The 24,153-nt window shown below is 30.5% G+C and overlaps 2 protein-coding genes across 2 annotated transcripts in view; one reads left to right on the top strand and one right to left on the bottom strand.

Moving 5' to 3' along the window:
* LOC142325569 (neuropeptide receptor npr-1-like) overlaps positions 1–23,688 on the bottom strand; it is a 253,066-nt gene extending 229,378 nt beyond the window's left edge. Inside the window, exon 1 of the mRNA XM_075367476.1 lies at positions 23,260–23,688. Within this exon, the coding sequence (XP_075223591.1) occupies positions 23,260–23,613 (354 nt within the window). The 5' untranslated portion in view covers positions 23,614–23,688. The remainder of the gene's footprint in view (positions 1–23,259) is intronic.
* Positions 1–24,153, top strand: part of LOC142325570 (uncharacterized) — a 270,581-nt gene that overhangs the window by 152,827 nt on the left and 93,601 nt on the right. The window lies entirely within an intron of this gene.

The following is a 24,153-nucleotide window of genomic DNA, read 5'->3' as shown; positions in this document are numbered from 1 at the left end:
ATCATTACTTTAAGCGAAAGCGGGTATTGTGGCTTTTTAATTTTTTATAGTTGTGATAGCCAATTATTGACAGCTGATGTTATTTTATTTATATTTTACATAAGAAACGCGATATATTAGTAATTGTATGACAAGTGAGCGGTTGGGAGCCGGTGGTGTATGGCACCGCGCTTCGTGCGCTCACGCTGTTACTTAAGCTCTAGGAGCTATTTAGGACACTGGTCGCTAAATTGTTTCGAGGCTTAATAGCCGTTTGTAGCACACACATTCGGTCTTGTGCTTAAGGGCGACTGAAAGGGGTGGTGGCGGGAGAAATGCCAAGCAAACCAATAAAAAACGGGATTTCTCAGACATATCATTCATTAAACAAAAAAAAAGCGTATCACGAAAATGGTGCGTCCTAGGCCATTTTAACGCAATTTTTAAAGGCTTAAACGACTTTGCAATCACTCAAAACGATAGGTCCTAGTCCCATGTGTCTATCGGCCCCCGTTCTCGAGATACTAACGCGATCGAAATTCGCATATGTCAATTCACCTCTAACTTACTTTTCAATAGAAGTTTTTCATTTTTCAAATGTTTTCAATAGATTACTCCTTCATCTTGTAAATTTAAGAAAACCTATGATGAGGTTCTGCATCAATCGATCATCATTACTTTCAGCAAAAATGGAGTGCAAACATAGTTTTTCAGTGATTCTTTATTGTATTATAACATACTATACACTGTCAGGGGATTCCCCATAGCAGCTGTCAATCATTCATTAAATTATTTTACAGATATCTTGTAAAAGAAAACTTGTAATTCAATAAACGATAATCTGATATTTCTGGAAATTATATAAAAGGAAAGCGAGGTGTAATATAGATTGGGATAAAATGTAGGACATTTTAGAATAATTATAAAATTATAGGATAATCGTAATGATATTAAAAAAAGTAACCGCAAAGAAATAATGATATAATAAAAAAAATGAAACCGCAGTTATTACGATAAAAGTACTATACGGTGAAATTAAATGTTATGGAACTAAAGAGTGGGTGATATTTCATACAAGTACAAACGAGTGAAAAAAGTACTTGAACAGTGCTTACAATTTTTAATAAAACATTTTGCTTAATAATGTAGGATATTATACCATAACCTTAATGATTTACTTAATAATGTAGGATATTATACCACAACCTTAATGATGATGATGATGTTGAATATTCATTCATTCATTCATTTGGTTTTGCTTATATGAAAAATTATAAGTGTTTCTCTGAAAAATCTAGCCGTCATGTTTTATTTATTTAGCACTTAGTTATTATCGCACATAGTTATATTCAATTTTTGGACGACCATAAACTTTTATATAACACATTTCATAAAAACTGGAAATAACTGGATGAAGAGAAGAGATTTTTCCCTTATAGAAAATTTAGTTTACGGTGATTTCTTTCGTAATTAGAAAAAGAAAAATATTGTAGTAGTATATATCACAATAAATAAAGAAATTGTTTTAGAAAGAATGAATAAAACAGAATACTCTTTTCTTCCTTGATTTTTTTTTCATCAGCCCTAGGTTAAAACGTATAAGGTTTAATCGTTTGTTCATTATAATTCACTCCCCATCTTTTACATGTCATTTTTATTTTTAATGGATTTATTAAGTTCATCATCGTCTATGCTGAATATATTTCTATCCTTACATATCTATCCCTCGAAGTTCTATTTTTTGCTATTTTATTTCTAATATATATATATATATATATATATATTAGAATGATATACACAAACACACACACACACACACACACACACACACACACAGAGAGAGAGAGAGAGAGAGAGATTTCTTATCCGTACGTACCAAACAAATGTTGGTGAATACTTTTTATTTTAAATATCTTCTATTTAAGAATAGAAAATTAAAATTTATAAAAAAGCAGATGACAAAGTTGATATACTTTCCTGGCGTTGGTTATTTATTATGATGTAGTGAAAAATAATGATACATGAAAAACGTATAAAAAATTTAAAAAAATCGATTATTTTACTCTTTTGTACTCCCCACCACATAATCACCGCCCAAGAAATATTTTTTTGATTTGTAAACGTTTGCAATTTAAAATCGAAAAACTAAAAGAAATTCCATTGAAGATGTACAGACAGTAAAAAATTACCTAAGAATCCTCTTTTTGAGAGTGGGGGTGAATTATGATGAAATTTTATTATAATATTATTATTAAAAGTTTAAATAACTAAAATAGTTTTAGAAAATTTAAAAAATCATCTTGTCACAGGAGAGGTAACGTGAATAAGCAAAACGATCAATATTGGAGCGATAATATTCCCAGACCGATGTAAAAAGCTCATAAACAGCACCCTCAGAAAGTGAACATTTGGGTGATAATCATCGGTCATTGTATTGCAGGGTCTTTTATTTTAGACGAAAATCTTACAGGAGATGGTTAATGCAACTTGTTAGCCGATAGGATATTACCAAATATAAAAAACAATGTTGGACAAAAATTAAATAATAACGTATAGTTTCAGCAAGAAACAACCTCATTATTATCTAAGGGCACGGCAAATTTTAAATGAACAATTTCCAAATCACTGGATAGGTCGTAAAGGAGCCACAGAATGGCTTGCTAAGTCCTCGAACTTGTTTTCTCTGGTTTACTTTTTTTGAGGGTTCCTGAAACATAATGTTTACAAAAAAAAAACTGCAGACACTGACGAATCGAAAAGAAGAATAATTGAATCCGCTGGTATACCACCAGACATAATACAACATATTAAATGCAGACACGATAAAGCTGTAGAGGAATGGAATTTGAACGTTTATTGTAAAATGGTATGCTTTTAAAATTTACTTCATTAGTAATTTACGATCAAAAATATTTATTTAAATTTTTATCATAAAAAAGGATAGTGAATGGGTTTGTTTGTTTATTTATCGTACGTGCTCACATTTTTATTTCAACTGCTACTAGCGCAGAGCGGACCAGTGGTGATGCGCCGGGCGTCTACACACGGTGACTCTTTCGACTCTCTCCAGCTAGAAGCACTCCGTTGTCAATTAATTTACAGATTAATTTAATTTAATTTCTAAGCGTAGATTATTTTTATTTATATTTTATATCTGTATTTTCATTTACTTATTATTATTTATTAATTTTATTTATTTAATTTTATTAATATAAGAAAGGGATTATTAGTTAACATTTAGCAGTAAAAAAAAAGGTATTATTATTTAGCGGGAGAGAGGCGTTGGCGCGTGTCTGGCCGGCGCACACGTGTTCCTTCCGCTGTACGTCAATTGCAGCTGCTGGACTGGCAACTAACATACCCTCACAGAAACACACACGACTAAACGAACAAGCCGGCGTTCTCAAGACCCCCTCGTTCCTAGTGTCCCTTGTTATCAATATCGTTGACGTTAAACATTATATTTCTATTATAAACTATTAAATTCCTAATCTACACACTCCTTAAGCCAATTTTAAAAGTATAAATACCAAATTGTGCAGAAAAATATTCTCTAAACACTAATATTTCTTTTCTTAATATATGTCTGTAAAATAATTAATATTCTCACAAACATGAGGACACGAATGCGTCGAGAGTCTAAGGGGCAGAGCTCCCTGGCTAGACGGTCGGGCGAGCGAAGCGAGATCTGAAAGGCTACAAAAGTAAATAATATCAGTTGATATAGCCGTTTAATTTGTTGTCGCGTTGTTAATTATTATTTATTGTTTATTATTATCATTATTATTTCACTGTTTAAAGTTCTTTAATGTGTATACATTATAAATGAAAAATGCGGTAAAATTGTTCATGCTGGGCGTTTTATCTCGTTTAATTTTTAACTTGATTTTTCGGTCATTACTCCTTTGAATGCTTATACTCGATAACGAAAGTTTAACAGAAAAATGGGTTTCACCATTGTTTTTCTTGTAAAATTTTAAATCGAAATCATGTTTCATATGTCCACCTTCCAATTAAAAAAAATCTGATGTGGACACAATATGACTTCCTTGTACGCCTATTGAATGACATATATACATTTTTTCTGCATTTCATTTAAACTTATTTCATTTGAAAGTGACATACGATCCTCCAATTCTTTAATATACATGGTTATTACCAACATAATATTCAATTATTCTAAATTTCGATTGTAATCAAAAAGGGAGGTGAACAACTAGATGTTACAATAGTACTAAATAAAAAATTTCAATATTTTACGGCTAATTGTTTAAAAAAAAAAAAAAAAGTTTAAAAAAGTTTTGAATTAAAATGGTAAGTACATAAAATTTGATTTCACTAGTAAAGTCTGATTTTTTTTGGAATTGTTATTGAATTATTATTTATTGTTATTTTTTTTTTACAATCAGAGGTTAAAGTATACACCTTCCCCTTGTAAAATCCAAATATTTCATTAATTAAAATTTTATTTGGTTATAACTCTTATCTTTTTCTTGTTTAGCCTCCGGTAACTACCGTTCAGATAATACTTCAGAGGATGAATGAGGATGATTATGTGTGAGTGTAAATGAATTGTAGTCTTGCACATTCTCATTTCGACCATTTCTGAGATGTGTGGTTAATTGAAACCCAACCACCAAAAAACACCGGTATCCACGATCTAGTATTCAAGTCTGTGTAAAAATAGCTGGCTTTACTAGGACTTGAACGCTGGAACTCTCGACTTCCAAATCAGCTGATTTGGGAAGACGCGTTCACCACTAGACCAACCCGGTGGGTTTGGTTATAACTCTGGAATAAATGAAAATAACTACTTATGATATATCGAAAAGCTCTCAATGAAGATTTATGACTGAAGTTAAGAAAAAATCGAAAATCGAAATGTTTTAAAATTGAAACCCCATTTTATTTAGAGGTCTGACTGTATACACATTTTTGCCCGGTCGATGGCAATCAAAAGGGGAGGTGCAAAAATAGATATTACAATAGTCCTAAATACAAAATTTCAACATTCTACGGCTAATCGTACGTACGTACAGTCGTCACGCCGAAACTATTCAAAATGGATTCAGAGATGGTCAAAATGGATATTTTCGTTGAAATCTGAATACCGAAATTTTTCTCGATTAAAATACTTCCTTTACTTGGTACAAGGAAGTAAAAATTAAATTTGATTCAATATGATGGATCCAAGTCGGCGGACAAAAATTCAGTTTGTGCACTATAATGCATAATTTTTTTTAACTACGCGGTACCTCATTTCTTTCTGCCTCAAAATACCTCTCAGACATGCAGTATAAAACCATTTCTATACTTAATTATCACCCGGTATAAATGAAATATATAATTATATGATATCTACGTAACTAATTAATTCTAAATATATTTTATATATTTCAGAATTATTTTCCGTAGTCGAGTTTGTTTATAGATAAAACATTATATTTTTCTTGAAATTTTTCCGGTAAGAAAAGATAATTTTTTATTATTTTAATGAGACGTTAGACTACATTATTCTAATACATCATTAGAATAATGATTATCATTACAATAAGTATTAGTCAACCCGGGTCGCAGGCGCGACCTTGAACCCAGGATTTGAACCCCCAGTGGTAGCGTCTCGGCCTTTCATCCGGAGGTCCCAGTTCGAATCCCGGTCAACCATGGCATTTTCACACACGCTACAAATCATTCATTCCATCCTCTGAAGCTCTGAAGAATGCCTAATGGTGGATCCGGAGGTAAAAAAAAAAAAATTATAATGAGGCAGGTGCGACTTGTAGGTCGCGCTTGTTAGAGGCAGGCGCTTGAAAGACCGAGTCCCGGCGGAGGTGACCTTCGGGTGGCTTCGTTTGAGGCAGGCAATGGAAGACCGGCTTCCAGAGTAGGGTCGCTGGGTACGACTTTGTCGGACCTAGTGGCTTTGCACTGGGATTAGAGGCAGGGCAAGGAAATTAAGATCCTACCGGCGGGCCTGCCTGTCATGCTGGACTTACAGCCGGTAGGTGGGTAGGCCTGTTAAAGTAATGGACACTCCCCCGGGCTGTGTTTATGCTTCACGTTGATACAGCCCGAGGGAGGAGATGGAACAAAAAATACAGTATAAATAAGTTTCATTTTTAACGTACTTTAATCATGAAAACAATCAGTGATTACTTTTTCAGCGATTTTAAAGCACTTATTATAAATTCTAAATATTTATACTCATTATAACAAATAAAACGAACAGCTTTATTAAATTGTAACTGAAATAAACTGAATTCAGAAATAGAAAACGCTCAACAACGGTTTATAAAAAAAATATATGTATAAATGAACACGTTAATGGTATCCACGATATCAATAGTATATATATATTTTTTTTTTCAAAAATAGATAATGCTTTTGAATTTATTAAAGCAAAATAATCTTTTACTGATTTCTTTCCAGTAGAATAATTACATTTGCAAAATACATTTTGAAAAAAAATTGTTTTGTTTTATATTGAAATAAAAATGTAAAAATTTCTTTTCACATTATCCTTTAATGTATTTATTTATTATTATAGCTTACCTTGAGGAAAGATATAGAAGTTATAGAAACGTTCGAGAAAAGTTATAGAATTATTTCGAGAAAGTTTATTGTAGTGTAAATTTTTACGCGGTATTTTATTTAGGTATTATTTTTGTAAATTAAATTACTCGTATATTGAAAAAAAAGTAAATAAAATAAATAAACGCTGTAAAATATTGTAACAGTGTCAGACAATGTAAACATGTTAAACATTTTCAAAAAATTTCCGGGTAAAAAAAACTGTCAAAAAAGTAACAGGATGACAAATACTGTTATACATTTATTATTTATTTCTTTTTACCCTGTTAAAATTCTGTAATTTTTTTTATATATGCATCGTTTTAATATCCAAATTCTGTTTAATTAATTAAACATAAGTATTATGTTACTTTTTTGCTTTTATATTTTTAAAAGAACAGAAATAATAATAATAAGTCAAGATGTTGATTGTTATTAGAATTTAAGAAAAACATTGACTATATATATATATATATATATATATAATCATGAATAAAAAAAATTATAAATAGTTATACATAAAAATAGGAATTTTTGTTTATAATTTATTTATTTATTCCATTCTCAAAGTAGCTACCCCAGTATATGAACTTTGTATGGTATGAAAAATCCCAACACTGATCAAGGTTTCAGTTCATAATTTGTTGGACGAAAGACAAAATTGCTGCTATTCCGTCATTGAAGTAGCATTTTTTATTATAAATAGCAAAATATAGTTATAAACTATACTATTATATATAGATAAAAAGGTTTTGTTTGTTATTAAACAGAAAAAAAATACTCGATTAATCGCAACCAAATTTTTGCACATGTTTCCACGACATAGAAGGATTTTTGGATATATTTCATCTCGAAAAATATCGAAAAAAATGCGTTTATGTATGTAGCAGTAGAGATATTCCGGTTAAAGCACAAACTTTAAAGAATTGAATTAATGATCTCTGAACTGTATGGTGCACCTGTTTGGTATAGAGCCATATTCACGCAAAGGAATGCTAAACGATTGAGGAGTCTACATAGACAGGCTCTAGTCGGGGTGATGTTCGGATACCGCACAATATCTTATGAGTGCGTGCGTTCTGGCGTCCACAAAACCCATAGAACTCCAGGTCTTGGAACGCTGGCTTCGCTTTCAGGGCATGGAACGGGGTGATGCTTCTGAAGTGGTTATACAGACATGGCAGCGTAGATGGAGTCAACATGAGGGGGCTATGTGGACAAAAAGGTTGATTTCAGACATCAGCCAATGAGTCAAACGAAAGCACGGTGAGGTCAGCTACTATGTCTCTCAGATGTTCTCTGGACATGGAAATTTCGAGTAATATTTATTCCGCTTTGGCAAAAGAAGCTCTCCACGTTGTGGGTACTGTGAACGCGATGACACAGCTGAGCATACAATATTTGAATGCGATAAATGGACAACACTTAGGTTTCGCACGGGAATACAGAATCTCACACCCGAGGAACTAATCGGCTTCATATTGAGTTCTAGACAAAATTGGAATAATTTTGAAAAATTCTTCTTTTTAGTTTTAAAAGAGAAAAATGATACTGAAAGACGTATGGGGTACTAATAAAGACTGAAGTAATTGTAGAACTAGGATATTCATTAGTATTGTCTCTTTATGAAAGCTACGACCGCGTGTAGGCGTTACGAGATCGGACTGGGAATGTAAAGACCGAGACCCGGCTTCGTAGTTGGTGGTTGGGAACGACATAGTCGGGCCTGGCCTACCTTCTGCGGGGTTAGAGGCAGGCAACACCAAAAGACCGAGACCCGGTTCCGGGGATGTGGCTGGGGACGGTATAGTCGGACTCGGTTCCTGCCCTGGGAATTTGAGGCAGGCAATGTAAAGAAAACAAAAAGAAAAGATCCGACCGGGGGGCTGACCTACCGTGCCGGACATACAGTCGCTGGGTGGAGAGGCCTCCTTTGAATAAAAGGACACTTCCTCGGGCTGCGTATACTTAATTGGATAACCGGCCCGAGGGAGTAGGGGAAAAAAAAAATGATCTCTGAACTGTGAGACTCTTATCATTGAATGAGCTGGATTTTAAGTGAATGATTCAAATAAATCAAATGAATAATACTCGCATTATAGAAATAATAGAATTAAATTTACATTAAATAAAATAATATTAAATAAATTAAAATAAATCTGTGTTTAGCAATAATGGGCTTTCCGTAGGGAGTTCGTGTGAACCTAGTGAGGTGAGTTATGCGAGCACCTTGTGGGAGGCTAGATCAATCATCACCGTCAAGTGGTAATAAACGAGGTGCTCTGGGTTGCTGTTTTGGGAGGTGGAATGGGGTGCATTTATAATATCTCTGCAAATAATCGTCCGATTTTCAAAATTCAAACGGGGTATTTGTTAGCAGGTTGAAGGCTAATTGTTGCATGCATCAGGTATACTCTCCATCGAACAGATCACGGTTATCAGAAATTAATACATATGTGTGTATATATATATATATATATATATATATATATATATACGACAATATATATAGGCTTAATATATAGGCTTTATATATATATATATATATATATAAAATTATAGAATTTGTCTGTTTATTTGTTATCCCATTACGCGAGAACCGACCGAACGACTATTTTCAATTTTTCATGATACGTTCGTGTTATCCTAGGGAAGGTTTTAAGCCATCGACTGAAGCCCTAGCTCCTTTGAAGGTTTTTTATTTGTCTTCAGTCATTTGACTGGTTTGATGCAGCTCTCCAAGATTCCCTATCTAGTGCTAGTCGTTTCATTTCAGTATACCCTCTACATCTTACATCCCTAACAATTTGTTTTACATATTCCAAACGTGGCCTGCCTACACAATTTTTCCCTTCTACCTGTCCTTCCAATATTAAAGCGACTATTCCAGGATGCTTTAGTATGTGGCCTATAAGTTTGTCTCTTCTTTTAACTATATTTTTCCAAATGCTTCTTTCTTCATCTATTTGTCGCAATACCTCTTCATTTGTCACTTTATCCACCCATCTGATTTTTAACATTCTCCTATAGCACCGCATTTCAAAAGCGTCTAATCTTTTCTTCTCAGATACTCCGATCGTCCAAGTTTCACTTCCATATAAAGCGACACTCCAAACATACATTTTCAAAAATCTTTTCCTGACATTTAAATTAATTTTTGATGTAAACAAATTATATTTCTTACTGAAGGCTCGTTTCGCTTGTGCTATTCGGCATTTTATATCGCTCCTGCTTCGTCCATCTTTAGTAATTCTACTTCCCAAATAACAAAATTCTTCTACCTCCATAATCTTTTCTCCTCCTATTTTCACATTCAGTGGTTCATCTTTGTTATTTCTACTACATTTCATTACTTTTGTTTTGTTCTTGTTTATTTTCATGCGATAGTTCTTGGGTAGGACTTCATCTATGCCGTTCATTGTTTCTTCTAAATCCTTTTTACTCTCGGCTAGAATTACTATATCATCAGCAAATCGTAGCATCTTTATCTTTTCACCTTGTACTGTTACTCCGAATCTAAATTGTTCTTTAACATCATTAACTGCTAGATCCATGTAAAGATTAAAAAGTAACGGAGATAGGGAACATCCTTGTCGGACTCCCTTTTTTATTACTACTTCGTTCTTATGTTCTTCAATTTATTATTTAATTTATTATTTCTTCCCCTCTAAGATGGGGAATTCGTGAATTTAAAATATTAATTAAGGAAAAAAATAGATTAATCTTTTTCATCTTTATTATATTTCTGCCTCCACGGCAAACAAATAAGTTATAAAATATTCGTCGTCAAAGATGTATGTACTTTAGTTAGAGTAGTTACTATTATTCTTTGTATTTTTTCTCTTTTTCAGGTTTAAATAAATCCTGAATTATATAATTATTATTTATCATTATTATTCTCACAATCATGAAGATAATGTACAATGTGGGAGTCCAGGGGATGGAACCCTCCGGGTAGATGGGAATGGCGACCGAAGCAAGCTCTGTGAGAGTCTAGGGCGCCGGTCCCTCTGAAAAATTGGGAATGGGAAGCGAAGGGAGTTCAGTGGCTATATGGTAGTCCCGTTGGCCCCGGGAAGCCCCGAGGAGTCCCTGAGTTAGCTGCAAGATTCACCTGGGTTGACTTGAGCCCCGAGGGTCCAGGTTCTGGCTCGGCTAGTTTTATATATATATTTATACGCATATAGAGTATTCAATTTTAATCGCCCCATGCGATTTCCTACTGCGCATAATACAAAGAAAAGACCTAAACAAAAGTTACTCAAATCGGAGGGGGAAATTTCATGGTGACCTATGATTTGATCTTGAACTTGATTTAACCGTAATTTCAAGGTTCTTTTAAATGAAATGATCTATTTTTGATCCCACCAATGAAAAGAGCAGAATATTTTACATTGAAATATGTGATCATACATATGACCGTGAACCTTTTTAGGCCATGCGGCTTACCACCAGAGATATTGTTATACTATAATGTAATCATCTGTATGCTCTTTTCCATAGTTTGCAAGATAAATGGCCTGGAATTTAAATATTCCAGTAATATTTTATGCAAAAACATGCAACTCGTGTAGCACTATCTCCGTATTATTATCTATCTCGTACTATTATCTGTTTAACACTATCTCTGATGGTTAGCCTATGATCTTCAAAAAAAGGTCCAAAGGTCATATATTTGATCACATATTTCATTGTAAAACTCTCTACTATTTTCATTGTGGGGTCAACAATGGGTCAACCCATTTAAAAAATAATCGCATTAACATTGAAATAACGAGGAAGATCAAGTTCAAGGTCACCATTAGGTGTCCCCCTCCAATCAGAGTAACTTTTATTTAAGTCATTTTTTTTGTATTGTGCGTAGTTTACGCGAAAATCGCCTCAGGCGATTAAAATGAAACCCCTGTATATATTATTATCGGAGAATATCCTCACTTAACTTTCTTTTTAAATGTGAAATGAATTATCAGAAAGAAGAGTATTTTTAGACTCAATTGAATTGGATTTTATCTTAAAAGGATCGTTTCTTAATTGAGGAAGCAGGGTGTTACAGGTTATAGGCTTTTGGAAACACTAAGAATTATCCTTTCATCGACCGAAATAGACTGAGGATTTGGTTTTCTTTAATGAATTTTATTTTAATTCAACCAGTTTTAATGATTATCTTTTATTTTTTTCTTCATGTTTAACTTTGTTAAAAGTTAAAAAATTAATTTTTAATTTTTTTCTAATTAAAATTTATAATATTACTTTTAATTGATTTAAATTTAATTTAATTGTAATCAATACGTGCTCAACAGTTTGGGAATAACAATATCGAGAGTTTTTTTTTTTTTTTAAATTTGATAATATAAAATAGAATCGTACAATTTGGTGATATCGTATAACGAGCTTTGAATTATTATTGTTATTAGGTAGTCTGCCATCCCTGCCCATAAAATTTGTAATTTAGTACTTTTTTCAAAATTAAAAATTTGTGTAAATAATTGAAAAACTATTATGTAAATTAAATCTATATTTTAAACCTATCAAAGTCACATTAAAATTTGATCACAATTACACGAACATAAAAATATACATGTAAATACGTGTATTTTAAAAATGTACGTATGTATGTGTTATGATGTGGTCTTTTTTTGTTCAATAATGTTAAAATATAAGGATTAGATTCTACATGATTTGTTTTTGTAAATAAGTTTTCCATTTTTTGAAAAATTGATGTGCATTTCATTTTTTTATTTTCATATTGCTAAGAAACAGAAATTATTTATTTTTATTTAACGGTATTTCATGTGGATAATAATAATAATAAAGTATAGCAAATAATAAAGAAAATTAAATAAGTTGTAATGCTAATGTATAAGTTTGAGTTTACAAAATTTGTTCTGAAAAATGTTTTTTTAACATAAAATATCATTAAGATAAAATAAACGATTAAATAAGATAGTTAAAATTATTTAACAAAGTTTGTTAGAATTTTATTATGTTGTTCGGAAATAGGTTTCTTTAATTTTTAAATACCATTTACGTATTTGTGTTTTGTTATTATCGTTTAAATGTTGGAGCTTTAATATATTTGATAGGATTTTTAAATATAAATGTCTTTGCCTTCGGTCAGATTGATTCCGCTATTTAAATACATTCGGCTCCTTTCGTATGCATTCGGCTACTGACGATTTGGCGGCTCCTTACGCGTCACTCGGTTCCGTTCGGATGCACTCGGCCCTTGACGTAGCAGCAGCTGCAGCAACATTAGCAAGTCCACCGTCATTCACTATTCAGTCTTCAATCGTCACTCTTGTCTAGTTACAGCCAGTAGTCTACAAATGGCAATCATATTATTCTTGTACAATCGCATTCAATATTACTTCCAGTTCATAATTCAATTATAATAAACAAAATAATGTATAAATAATTCATTAAATATTTTAAGTATATTAAACATTCAATTTATACATACAAAAGTATATTCAAATATAATAAAGAATTGATAATAACATCAACTTATTACTTTATTTAAAAATCAGACTTCATTTGTTCTTCGTACAGATGGAATTTAAAAAAAAATAATAAATTGACTGACACTCACGCGCAGGATTTAATATTGTGGTATATTCATTCCTACATTTATAATGTATCACTTTTTTTGTATCTATTTAAAAGAGAACAAATTTCAGTCCATTTTACAATATAATGTGCACATTTGGATTTGGTTCATACTTTTTTCTATAAACAGATTGAATATTTATAATTTATAAAATAAACTTTTAATGAACGAAATTCACATCATGAACATAATGTAATTTACATTCATCTAAATTTGTAAGCTTTCTAAAAAAAAAAAAAAATGCTCTTTTCTATTACTATTACTGGACAAATATCGTTTAATTAATGGTATAGAAAAAAAATTAAACATTTACTAAAACGGTTTTTTTTACAGGGAAATTTTTATTTCCCGTTTTGTTTGTGTACTAATTTAAAGCTAGTCTCAGTCGATAACTGTTGTATTTATTTTATCACTGATGTTTTAATGATTTCTGTTTTGTTTGAGGTCTCTAACAACATTTTTTTTAAAGACATTTTCACATTTACAGATTAACGTAAATTAACATTAACGTTTATTACTAATTCCCTTTTTAAGTTATTCAGAAAATAATTAACCCATCGTATGTCACTTGCTTGTACATATATTTACAGATCAAATATATGGCTTTGAAAAGCTTCATTTATATCAATACGTTTCCAATCAATAACATTGACGAATAATAATGAATAGTCTAATACATGGTTTCAAACAAAATCATTCACTATAACCTACATACCTATGTCAGTAACGTTTACGGCAAATTAAACTGGTGATTTATAGACGACTTAACAAATGATTCCGACTCCCAGATAGTTGTATATGCTTCAACTTATTCTCCTTAACGATCGCTAAAGCGAAGTGAAATATAATTTTGTCAAAATAAAATTAGTTAAAAGTATTCATAGTTATTAACTAATTATTTCTTGAAAATATATTATAAAACCGTCGTCATGAAGAGGCTCACTGTAATGTATTATAGAGGTACACTGTTATTTCTTAAAATATTTTTCCTACAGTATGATTATTCATAATCATTTATAAAAATATATAAAATGACATCGTATGTCATTCATTATAAATTGTTTATAAAGAATAAAAGTACGGCTTAATATCTATTTAAAAGATTGTTAAAAAACTATTGATAATGCATTTTGATGTAATTGATTTAATAGTGTACTTAAATTCCTACAAATTGCAGCACTTAAAAAAAAATTAATTTAAATTACATTCACGTAATTGCAATTTAAGTTTTCTATATTACGATTACAATAAACCCATTTGCTTATTAATTAATGACTAAATTTTGATAAAATATATTTAAAAATTAAAAAACGTTGTATTTTCAGAATGAAAAACCGTATTAAAATTGTTTTCAGGTAAGATAAAGTAACTCATGGTCTGGCTGAATATTTCTTTACAATTCAGTATATCCTACTGAAAAACAAAACAAATTTTTACAGATTTTTGATGGTGGACGAGGGTTTTCCAACGTCCATCTAGAAATTTCTTCCAGTTGGCTTTAATATGTAAAGGGAAAAAGTAATGTACTGCTCACATTCCAGATAATATCCTGAACCACTAAGAAATTACGGAGGTATTCCATCAAGATATTATGGAAGATTATCCATTGGCTTTAGATACTTTTAAACATTGCGTCGATTTGTTAGTATAATTTTCTGGATGATCGCCTACCTTTTACAACCCATACCTCTCTCTTATTCTTGATTCCTTTCTTCATCTTATTATTCTACAGATTTTAACTGGATGGCAACAGGATTCGAATTATGGATTTGGGGATGTATTTAGTTGTTAATTCCTGAATATTTTTGCTGTTTGATGTGGATGATTATACGATGGATCGTAACTAGGGATCCTCTGTTTCTCATCTGGTGGTAAATACTTAAAGCCCAACTTAGGGGTTCTGGAACAAAGTCGGTCCTCCCTAATACATTTACAGGTACTATCTTATATCTTTCAATATGTACACCAAAAATTATTTTTTACTTTTTGTTTGCATGGAAAATTATTAAATAATTTATCCGAGCCGAATTAAACTATCCTTACAGCAAAGAAATTCTTTTCTGGATGTGAAGTAAATATAAATTTAACCAGAAGGAGCTAACACGCTTTGCTAAATAACTCAAAATTCCTGCAAAACAGAACATTGTTTACCACTCTTATCACGAAATATTTTTTAATTATTAATCAAATAATTAATTTATTAAGCTTTAATTTTATCAGAATTATTAAACTAAAAATTCGGCATTTTTTTGGTGATAAAGTTGTTATGAAATAAGCTATTTTTGTTGTTCGTTATAAAGAACAAATCTCTCAACTTCGGTTTAGCTGTCAGAGATATTACGTATCTAACTGGGCTACCAAGGAGAAAAATGTTTAATAGATTCAATAATAATCTTGTTACTCATAATGCTTTTTTAAACTAAGAATTGATATTAATTATCGGGTAAATTAGGGAAGTTTCCATTTTTTTTTATATTTGCACGGTTATCATAAGATATTTAATCATAGATTACAATCGAAAACATTATTCAGTAATTGCTTGTACTTGGGTAGAAACTAAATCAGCAGAATTTATTGATGCTTATTTAATAATTTTATATCTAAAAAACTTTCAAAAAAAATTAAAACGTTAAATTTTAAAGTTTAAATATAACCTAAATTAAAGGTTTAAAAACTTTAAATTTCAATTTTAAATTAAGGTTTAATTTTCTAATCTTTGTCTTGTTTTGTAGAACAGAATACTTAATAATCTATAAGAAATCTTTTCTTTAGTGCATGGATGTTGATTACATTTAATGTTAGCTTAATATCAGACTTAAAATATTAAATAAAACGATGATTAATTCTTCTCTAAGTAAATACCTTGCTTTTTTTCACCTTCGTTTGCAATTATTATTTAAAGTTGAAAGAAAATCATTTAAATAAAAATAACGTGAAAAAAGTAATACTCTATGGTAATATTTCAACACAAAAAAAAACCTTTTTCATAAATACACTTCAAATTTTTAACCAAAACTTTAAAGAAGATTAATGTAAGGTTTTAAATAATAAGAAATAATAATATTAAATAATAATAAGAAATAATAAGAAAGTATAAAAAATTTACTTTCATAATTTCCGTACAAGTTTGTATTTTAAGGTTTTTTTGTGGACAGAAGTTAAAAATTATGCGAAAATAAGCCTTTTATTCTCATCGATTGATAAATTAATTACAATAATCATATCATTATAAGGTAAATTAAAAATATATATAAACAAAGTAGTTTTGAGAATGGAGATACTTCTAAACGCGTCACCTACGAACGTTAGATTGACAATGCCAGGAAAGGCAGAAAATAACACTGAAATAAAATAATAAAATGAAAAAATACAAGCATGTTTAAGTAGCCCACCGCATACAGAGAGTGAGAGAGTGACTGGGCGAGAGAGCGAGGATGATGGAGAGGAATTGAGAGAGGGGTGATAGGCGGATCAGTCGGGTGATGGCGAGGAAGTGAGAGAAAGGGTCTCTCTCCCTCGCTACGTAAAAGCGAGGGAAAGAGACACTATTCTTTACGGTATATAAACGCAGCTCTAACATTGTGACTCCAACAGGTGCCATGTTGCCAATTAACCTGAGTTTTCCTTCCTCCTTGGCCCTTTCCCCGCAAAGTTCGGCGTCATATAATTAGCTGCGTTGCGTCCCATTTACGTAGAATAAATCTTCGAAACTAAACCAGTAAGCAAGATGAATACAAAAATCATTTTTAATAAAATTTTTATTATTAATTTTTTTTAAATTTAATAACGAATCATATTATTATTTTACTATTATTTAAAAAAAAAAAAATTAAACTCGTGTTAAATTCTCTATTTGACAATAAGGTTGTACTATTAATTAACTTATTTGATATTTATCGTTTATGTATTAGTGTTAAAAACTTAAAAATCATACTTTATAACTTTTTTGTTTATTTTAATTTTTATGTTGTTATAATACAGTTAGTAAAATAATCACTGATCTTATACATCGGACCTCTCAATTAACCGGACTTATATATTTTATTTATCCGTAAAATTTACATAAATTATTGCTTGTTTTAAGTACTCGAATTACCAGAGAGATTTTCTTGTTACAAAATTGTGATTCTTATTAAATTTAATCTGAGATTATTGTTTATTAAAACGTCGATTATTCGGACCTCCATATCTCAAACATTTCCTTAATTAATATGGATTATTGAAATCCATATTAATTATTTAAATGCACACGATCGAGGCAACGTTTGTTTAGGCGATTACCGGTCGTCCTCATAGTGTTTAAAAAACGATAAAAATAAATTATTTAAATACAAACAAATAAAATAATTTTAATGTAAATACATTAAACATAAAAGATTTCTACTAAATAATTCACAATTCAGAAACTGCTTTGAAAATTATTTTGAATGTATATTCATGAGGACATGAATAATTTTTAAAAAATGTTTAATTAGCATTACTTAAAAATTCATCGACATAGTTATATTTTTTCCATAAAAGAAAATCTTTTAATAGTATTTTGAATAAATTGGGGGAAAGAAACTAAGGAATTTATTAAAAATTGCAATTGAATTATAATAAGGATCTTTCTCGTAAACCGAACTAATGTGGATCACGAATTAGTTCCATTGTCTGGGTAGGTAAAGTTAGATCTATCATTTTTTAAGAATAAATGACTCTTTTTAGAAAAGATTGTGCATTTATAAATATAAACACAGATAATTTAACACATTTCATTTTGTAAATATCGGTCTTCATGATTCATACTAATGGAGGCAAGAAAATGACCTAACAGTTCATTTTTGTATCTTAAAAACTTGTTCTAAGTTTTGGAGGGAGCTGCAAGAGAAATCACAATATTTCATACAGGAAAGAAAAGATTAGAAGCTTTTGAAATGTGGTGCTATAGGAGAATGTTAAAAATCAGATGGGTGGATAAAGTGACAAATGAAGAGGTATTGCGGCAAATAGATGAAGAAAGAAGCATTTGGAAAAATATAGTTAAAAGAAGAGACAGACTTATAGGCCATATACTAAGGCATCCTGGAATAGTCGCTTTAATATTGGAAGGACAGGTAGAAGGGAAAAATTGTGTAGGCAGGCCACGTTTGGAATATGTAAAACAAATTGTTAGGGATGTAGGATGTAGAGGGTATACTGAAATGAAACGACTAGCACTAGAAAGGGAATCTTGGAGAGCTGCATCAAACCAGTCAAATGACTGAAGACAAAAATAAAATAAAAAAACCGGAATATATGTAGGAATAATAACTAATATTCAATAATGAAGCCAAGCTTAACCTTTTATTAACGTCGCTTCAAAACGATTTGATTTTATTATAATCAAAATCAATTTGATCATCCCAGAAGAATTTATCATCTGATAAAAACACCCAAAATTTTATTTATGGGCCAAAATAAAAAATACTACGGTTCATTAATTGGAAATATATCTACGCGATCAACAATATTACGTCTTATCAAGAAGCACAAGCAACAGTTTTATCCATAATTAAAATTAGATGGTTACAGTTTATCTAATGAATAATTTTTGAGCTGATATCGTACATATTACAATTTCTTTTAAATAATTATCTTCAGATATAAATACAGATTGTTCGTCTATAAAAAAGGTTTCAATGAATGGATCAAAAGTTTGAGACAAGTCATTAATAATCATAAAAAAGCAAAGGACCGGGTACACTTCTGAGGCACTCCGTGCATCTACATCTTGAAATGAAAACCTAAATTTTACGTTCTATTTTTATCAAAAGGTGAAATTTTAGTCACTTGTTTACGGTTGGTGAGTTATATTTATCCACTTATAACAAGAGCTCCTATGATATAATTATTAAATTTTTCTTCGGCAAGAAATGTAGAGGCTAAATTGATTGTTTTACTGAGATGCAAAAGATGAAAACGGAAACTTTTTGTTATCTACGAAATTTAAAATATTTTCCAAAAACTGAAAAATGGTCGTGTGAGTACACAATTTTTTCGTAAAATTATGCTAAAAGTCTTTTAATGCGTTATGCTTTTTAAGAAATGTTAAATATAGATTTTTCGTAATGTTTTCAAATACTTTTGAAAATACCGTAATGCAAAGGAAAGAAAAACGTTTTCCACTATTTTCCCCTTTTGTAAGCAATTCTTAAAAATCTAAACTTACATAATTTAAGTAATGTGTCCTAAATTAATACACAGAAATAAATGTATAATTGTTAAGCTGTTTTTATTTAACGGTTAGTCTTACTAAAATTGTATCGTAATGATTTTTTATTTTTTGAAAGGTATGCGGGAAAATATATAAATTTATTTTATAATTACTAAAAGATAAATAAATTTACCTTTTGTTTAACTTAATATTTTCTTTAAATGTTAATTTTTTCATATTTACTAAGATTTTTGTTTTATTTTTTAATATTTTTTTTTTTTGTAAGATATGTATGTCAACAAATACTCTTTGTGAGTAAATTGTTTGTTTCTTAAAAAAAAAAAAAATACCTAATTCAGCTGGAGATTTTTTCTTTTCAGTTGAAAAAGGAAAAAATGTTTAAAAAAATGCAACGTATATGTTTACAGTCGACTCTTGATAACACGAACCTTGGTAACTCAAAGTAATTTATTTTTAATTTCCTTCAAGAAAATCTGCCTTACTCGAAAAAAATTATTGTGAGAAATTTTCTCTATACGTTGAAGTGACTAGATTATCTCTACAATTCAAAAAACTTTATCAAAATCAAAATCTTACCTTTATATCTCGAAGTTCTTGCCGTGTAGCTATTAGATAGAAATAGATATTCAATCTAGCATTCTATTTTCAATTCTGAAAAATGTGGATTGTGAAACTAGTCGGTGAAGGTTATTTACAATGTATAAGAAAAAGTTTCTTTAAGAAAATACAGTATAGTACAAAATTTTTACCTCAGTATCTCAAAGTTACCTCATTTAAATCAATGTAACTCAAAATAATTTATAACCTCTGTAAATCGAAAAAGTTTGAAATTAGCCTTTGTAACTCGAACTATACGCAGCTCGAAGTAATTCTTTCTTCCCTTGGGATTCGAGTATGAGAGCCGATTGTATTTGTCTCTTAATTTGATGTCTTAAAAAAAAAATTTATGAACTTAATTTGCCATATTCTGAAACAGTTTCATCGCTTATCAGAATTCGTTATTTTTTTTTAAAAGAAATATAAAAAATTACGAGCAAATTAAACACATTATAGAGATATCGTAGAGGTAAATTTAATTTTAATACTGAATGCTTGATTAAACTTTAAGTTCGCTTGAGTTTCTTTAAAGTAATTGATTTCTTTTAACTTATAAAAAAATGCAGAAGATTGAAATAGAAACAACAACAATCATACAATCTACGGTCTGCTTAAGTTTTTAAAAATATAAATCATTCTATTTATTTGACGTTACTTTAACGTTTAATTCAAAGTAAATGAATATGACTTTAAAACAGAATATATTTAACAATAAAACACATTAAACAGAAGATCTGAGATGTCACGTTATATAATCTAATTAAATATAATTAATAAAGCTTGTCGTAGGTAAATACGTAGGTACTTAACGTAGGTAAATATTTAAAATATTATTAATTAAAGCTTTCTTAATGTTATTAAATTGTTATTTTAATTTTATTGCTGTATAAGCAGATAAAATAACTAGGAAAATAGCAGTAGTATTCTAGCTAAATAATTCGTCATTACTTAGGTATCAAATGATTTCAAGAGATGGTCCAGTGTCCTTTTAAGGTTAAAAAAAAATTATTCAATTAATATTAACTGTCAATAAAAAAGAACAAAAGTTCATCTGTTTATTGAAATGTAATTATGTCTTCATATAGCACCTTAAATTAATAATTCTGTGCTGAACAAGTTTAAATTATACAGGAAAAATATTTTTTTAAAATAATAATCATTTGTCAGAATCGACCAGAAATAGTAGAAATTAATAACCTTTCCCGTTGTAAGTTATAAAGTTTAACACACTGATGTTATCGAATAATATCAAAGCCGATGCTAATTGGTTGTACATTGAGACTTGCATTCCACCGCCACTACATTGTTTTCTCAGAGTTGCTTCCATGCAACTGTTAGTTTCAATAGATAACACAGCTTTGTGTACGGGGACATAAAGTACATGTAGAGGAATCGTGAAAGATGTAAATTCTTAGTCTTTATTAACATTGATATTGAATGTTATCAAAGGGATACAATGGTATGACAACTCTTGTTTGAATCTTTAATATAATTGAATATAGATATAGAGTTAGAACTTCAATTATGCACATTAGTAGAATAGAAGAGAAAATAATAGTATTAATAATAATAATAGCTTTCACAAATCGCAAATAAAGCAATCAATGTTATATATAATATTGACAACTGCACTAAAAATAATATTTTTCAGTTTTGATATTCAGAGAGAGTTTAAAAACTCGTTGAAACCTAAAACCGTTATATCTGAGTTAGCACCAGCCTTGACGAGTGTGGTCGAAAGGATCATCGATGACAAACTTAAAACTCGGCTACTGAGAGAAAGTAACAAAGGAACTAGCAAAGAATTTTTTAAGCCAGCCCCAAGAGTTTAGGGAGTGTTAAAGAAGAATGATTCTCAACCGTCAACCATTAGCACAGTAAAACAGAGTGACTGAAAAACACAACAGCCTCACTTAATTTGAAACAAGTTGAGGTCGAGATAGAGAAAGTCTCTACTCGGGGAAATCAGAAAGACAACGAGTCAGTAACTCATCATAAAGTAACAGATGTTAAAGAGGTTGTGGATCCTCAAAACAACAGAGGCCTACAAAAGGAAGGGCGAGCGTTTAAGCCGCTCCTAAAATATCCTTGGAGAGTGCATCAGGCATATAGTTAGATGTAATACTGGCCTCTCCACATCTGAGTCGGTGTCATTGGTTGCCGGCCGCAGAACATCCTCCCCACCACTATTGGTGGCATCAGAGGGAGATGGTCGAATGAACGAAGATAATATATCTGAGGCCCTCTATCTTCAGAGGTTGAGGCTGTCCGCAGGATGGAGAGAATATTTAAAAATGTTGGCCAAAGGTAAAATTCGCCAGTTAAGCCAGTACCGTCGACTATTAGACAACAGCCAACATAAAGAAGCTGTTAATGTCGCAAATGAAAAAGATTGCTCAAATTAAACGCGTTAATAACCAGCAATCCAATACTGTACGGGAACACCGAGTTTTTCAAACACCGAATATCCTTTGAAACCTCGAGATCTTCCTCACGAGGAGCAAACACCAAGAGAACAGAGACCGCAGAAGAAAATCATTTTAAAAACCTTTTTCTTTTATTTAAATAAGTTTAAAAAACAATAATCGTTTGATAGTTTCATTTCAAGTATTATTTTAGAGATTCTATCAACGCGTTCAATATTAAATAAAATTTTATATGAACTATAGAAATCCATTTAAATACTGTAAACATTAAGCATATTTCATGTTAAGTAAAATTTATTGCCGTCTGATATTTCAGTATTAAAATTTTATTTTTATAATTAAATTTCACCTTTTAAGGAAGGAAAAAGGACAGAAAAATTCTCATACACCGAATCTCCTCTGGAACCTCGAGATCTCTCTCACGAGGAGCAAACACCAACAGAACAGAGGCCGCAGGAGAGCGATACCTCTGTTCAAGATGTTTTAGGCGGGATGGGAACGACACGAAGCGTGGCGGTTGGGCTTGCTGCGCCACCGTCCCCGATAGTTTTTATTATTAGTATTATTTTCTTTTCCTTTTAGAACATATGAATGGTTTTTACAGTGGAAATATTTTGAGCAATTAAGGTAATGATAACACAATTGAAAAGCAATGTGTAATTGTTTCGGATTATAAACAGAAGGGTAGTGCGTTATTCTCTTAATACAATCAGAATGAATTTGTAATAATAATAAGATCATTGATTCCACTCTCCATATTTGAATTTATAAATTGGCAGTATAAACACACACACTCGCACATTTAAATTTAATCTTAATTCTAAAAGTACTAATATTAATAATTTAATATGATGAATAATAACTAAAATCGTTAAGTTACTAACCTGTATCATCGGAAGAATATAACAGATATTATCACCAAATAACCAGTTTTGAAATATCGAATTCGTCAAAGATATTGGCAAAACGATTACACATTTCAGTATATTAACAACTGCTAGATTGATAATATAATATGATAAATAATGTCTTGGTGTCGGTTGTTGATATATACAGTATAGAAGTCCTGTGTTACTTGTCGTACCGCATGCTGCCAGTAAAGAATATAAGAATACCAACAAATGTACAGCGTTAACAATACTTTGTCGTACTTGTAGACTTTTAAATTCAATTGTATCATTACGGAAACCTTTTAAATATTCTGATAAAAATGTATAAACGTCTAGATCATCTTCCATTGCTTTTCTTAATCAAACGATATTTAATTTCAGTGAAACTTTGATTTTGCGTAGATATATTTGTAGTAACAGCCGTAAAATCTGGAAAAAAAAATGTTTGGTTATTAAAATAGGATGATATGGTAAGGAATTTAAGTTTTTTAAACGTAATTCCAAATGAAATTAATAGTAAAAACTGTAAGTTGGTGATTAGTATTCATAAAACTAATAATTGAGAATGTAAAAATTAATCAATCGATTAAGATAAAAACAGCTAGAAACATGAACGAATGCAGTATTCCAAGAAATAATTAGAGCATTATAAAAAGTATGTATATTCCCTTTATATGAGTAATTTAAAAAAAAAACGTTCCATATCTAACAAACAGCTGTACTACCTTCGGGAAGAAACAAAAACCACATACTCTAACGTACATATAAATCATAAGCTTCATTTTCAATTGTACGGTTCCGCTTTTTTTCTAGGTTTTTTTCTTTCCCAGCTGTAGCTCTATTGCGGTTTGTAAACCGCAATAGAGCTACAGTTGTATAGCGGTTTGC

Source organism: Lycorma delicatula, chromosome 5 (genome assembly GCF_047948215.1).
Source record: "Lycorma delicatula isolate Av1 chromosome 5, ASM4794821v1, whole genome shotgun sequence".
Taxonomy (NCBI): Eukaryota; Metazoa; Arthropoda; class Insecta; order Hemiptera; family Fulgoridae; genus Lycorma; species Lycorma delicatula.
The sequence above is the reverse complement of the archived record's forward strand: the minus strand, read 5'-3'. Positions and strand labels throughout refer to the sequence as shown.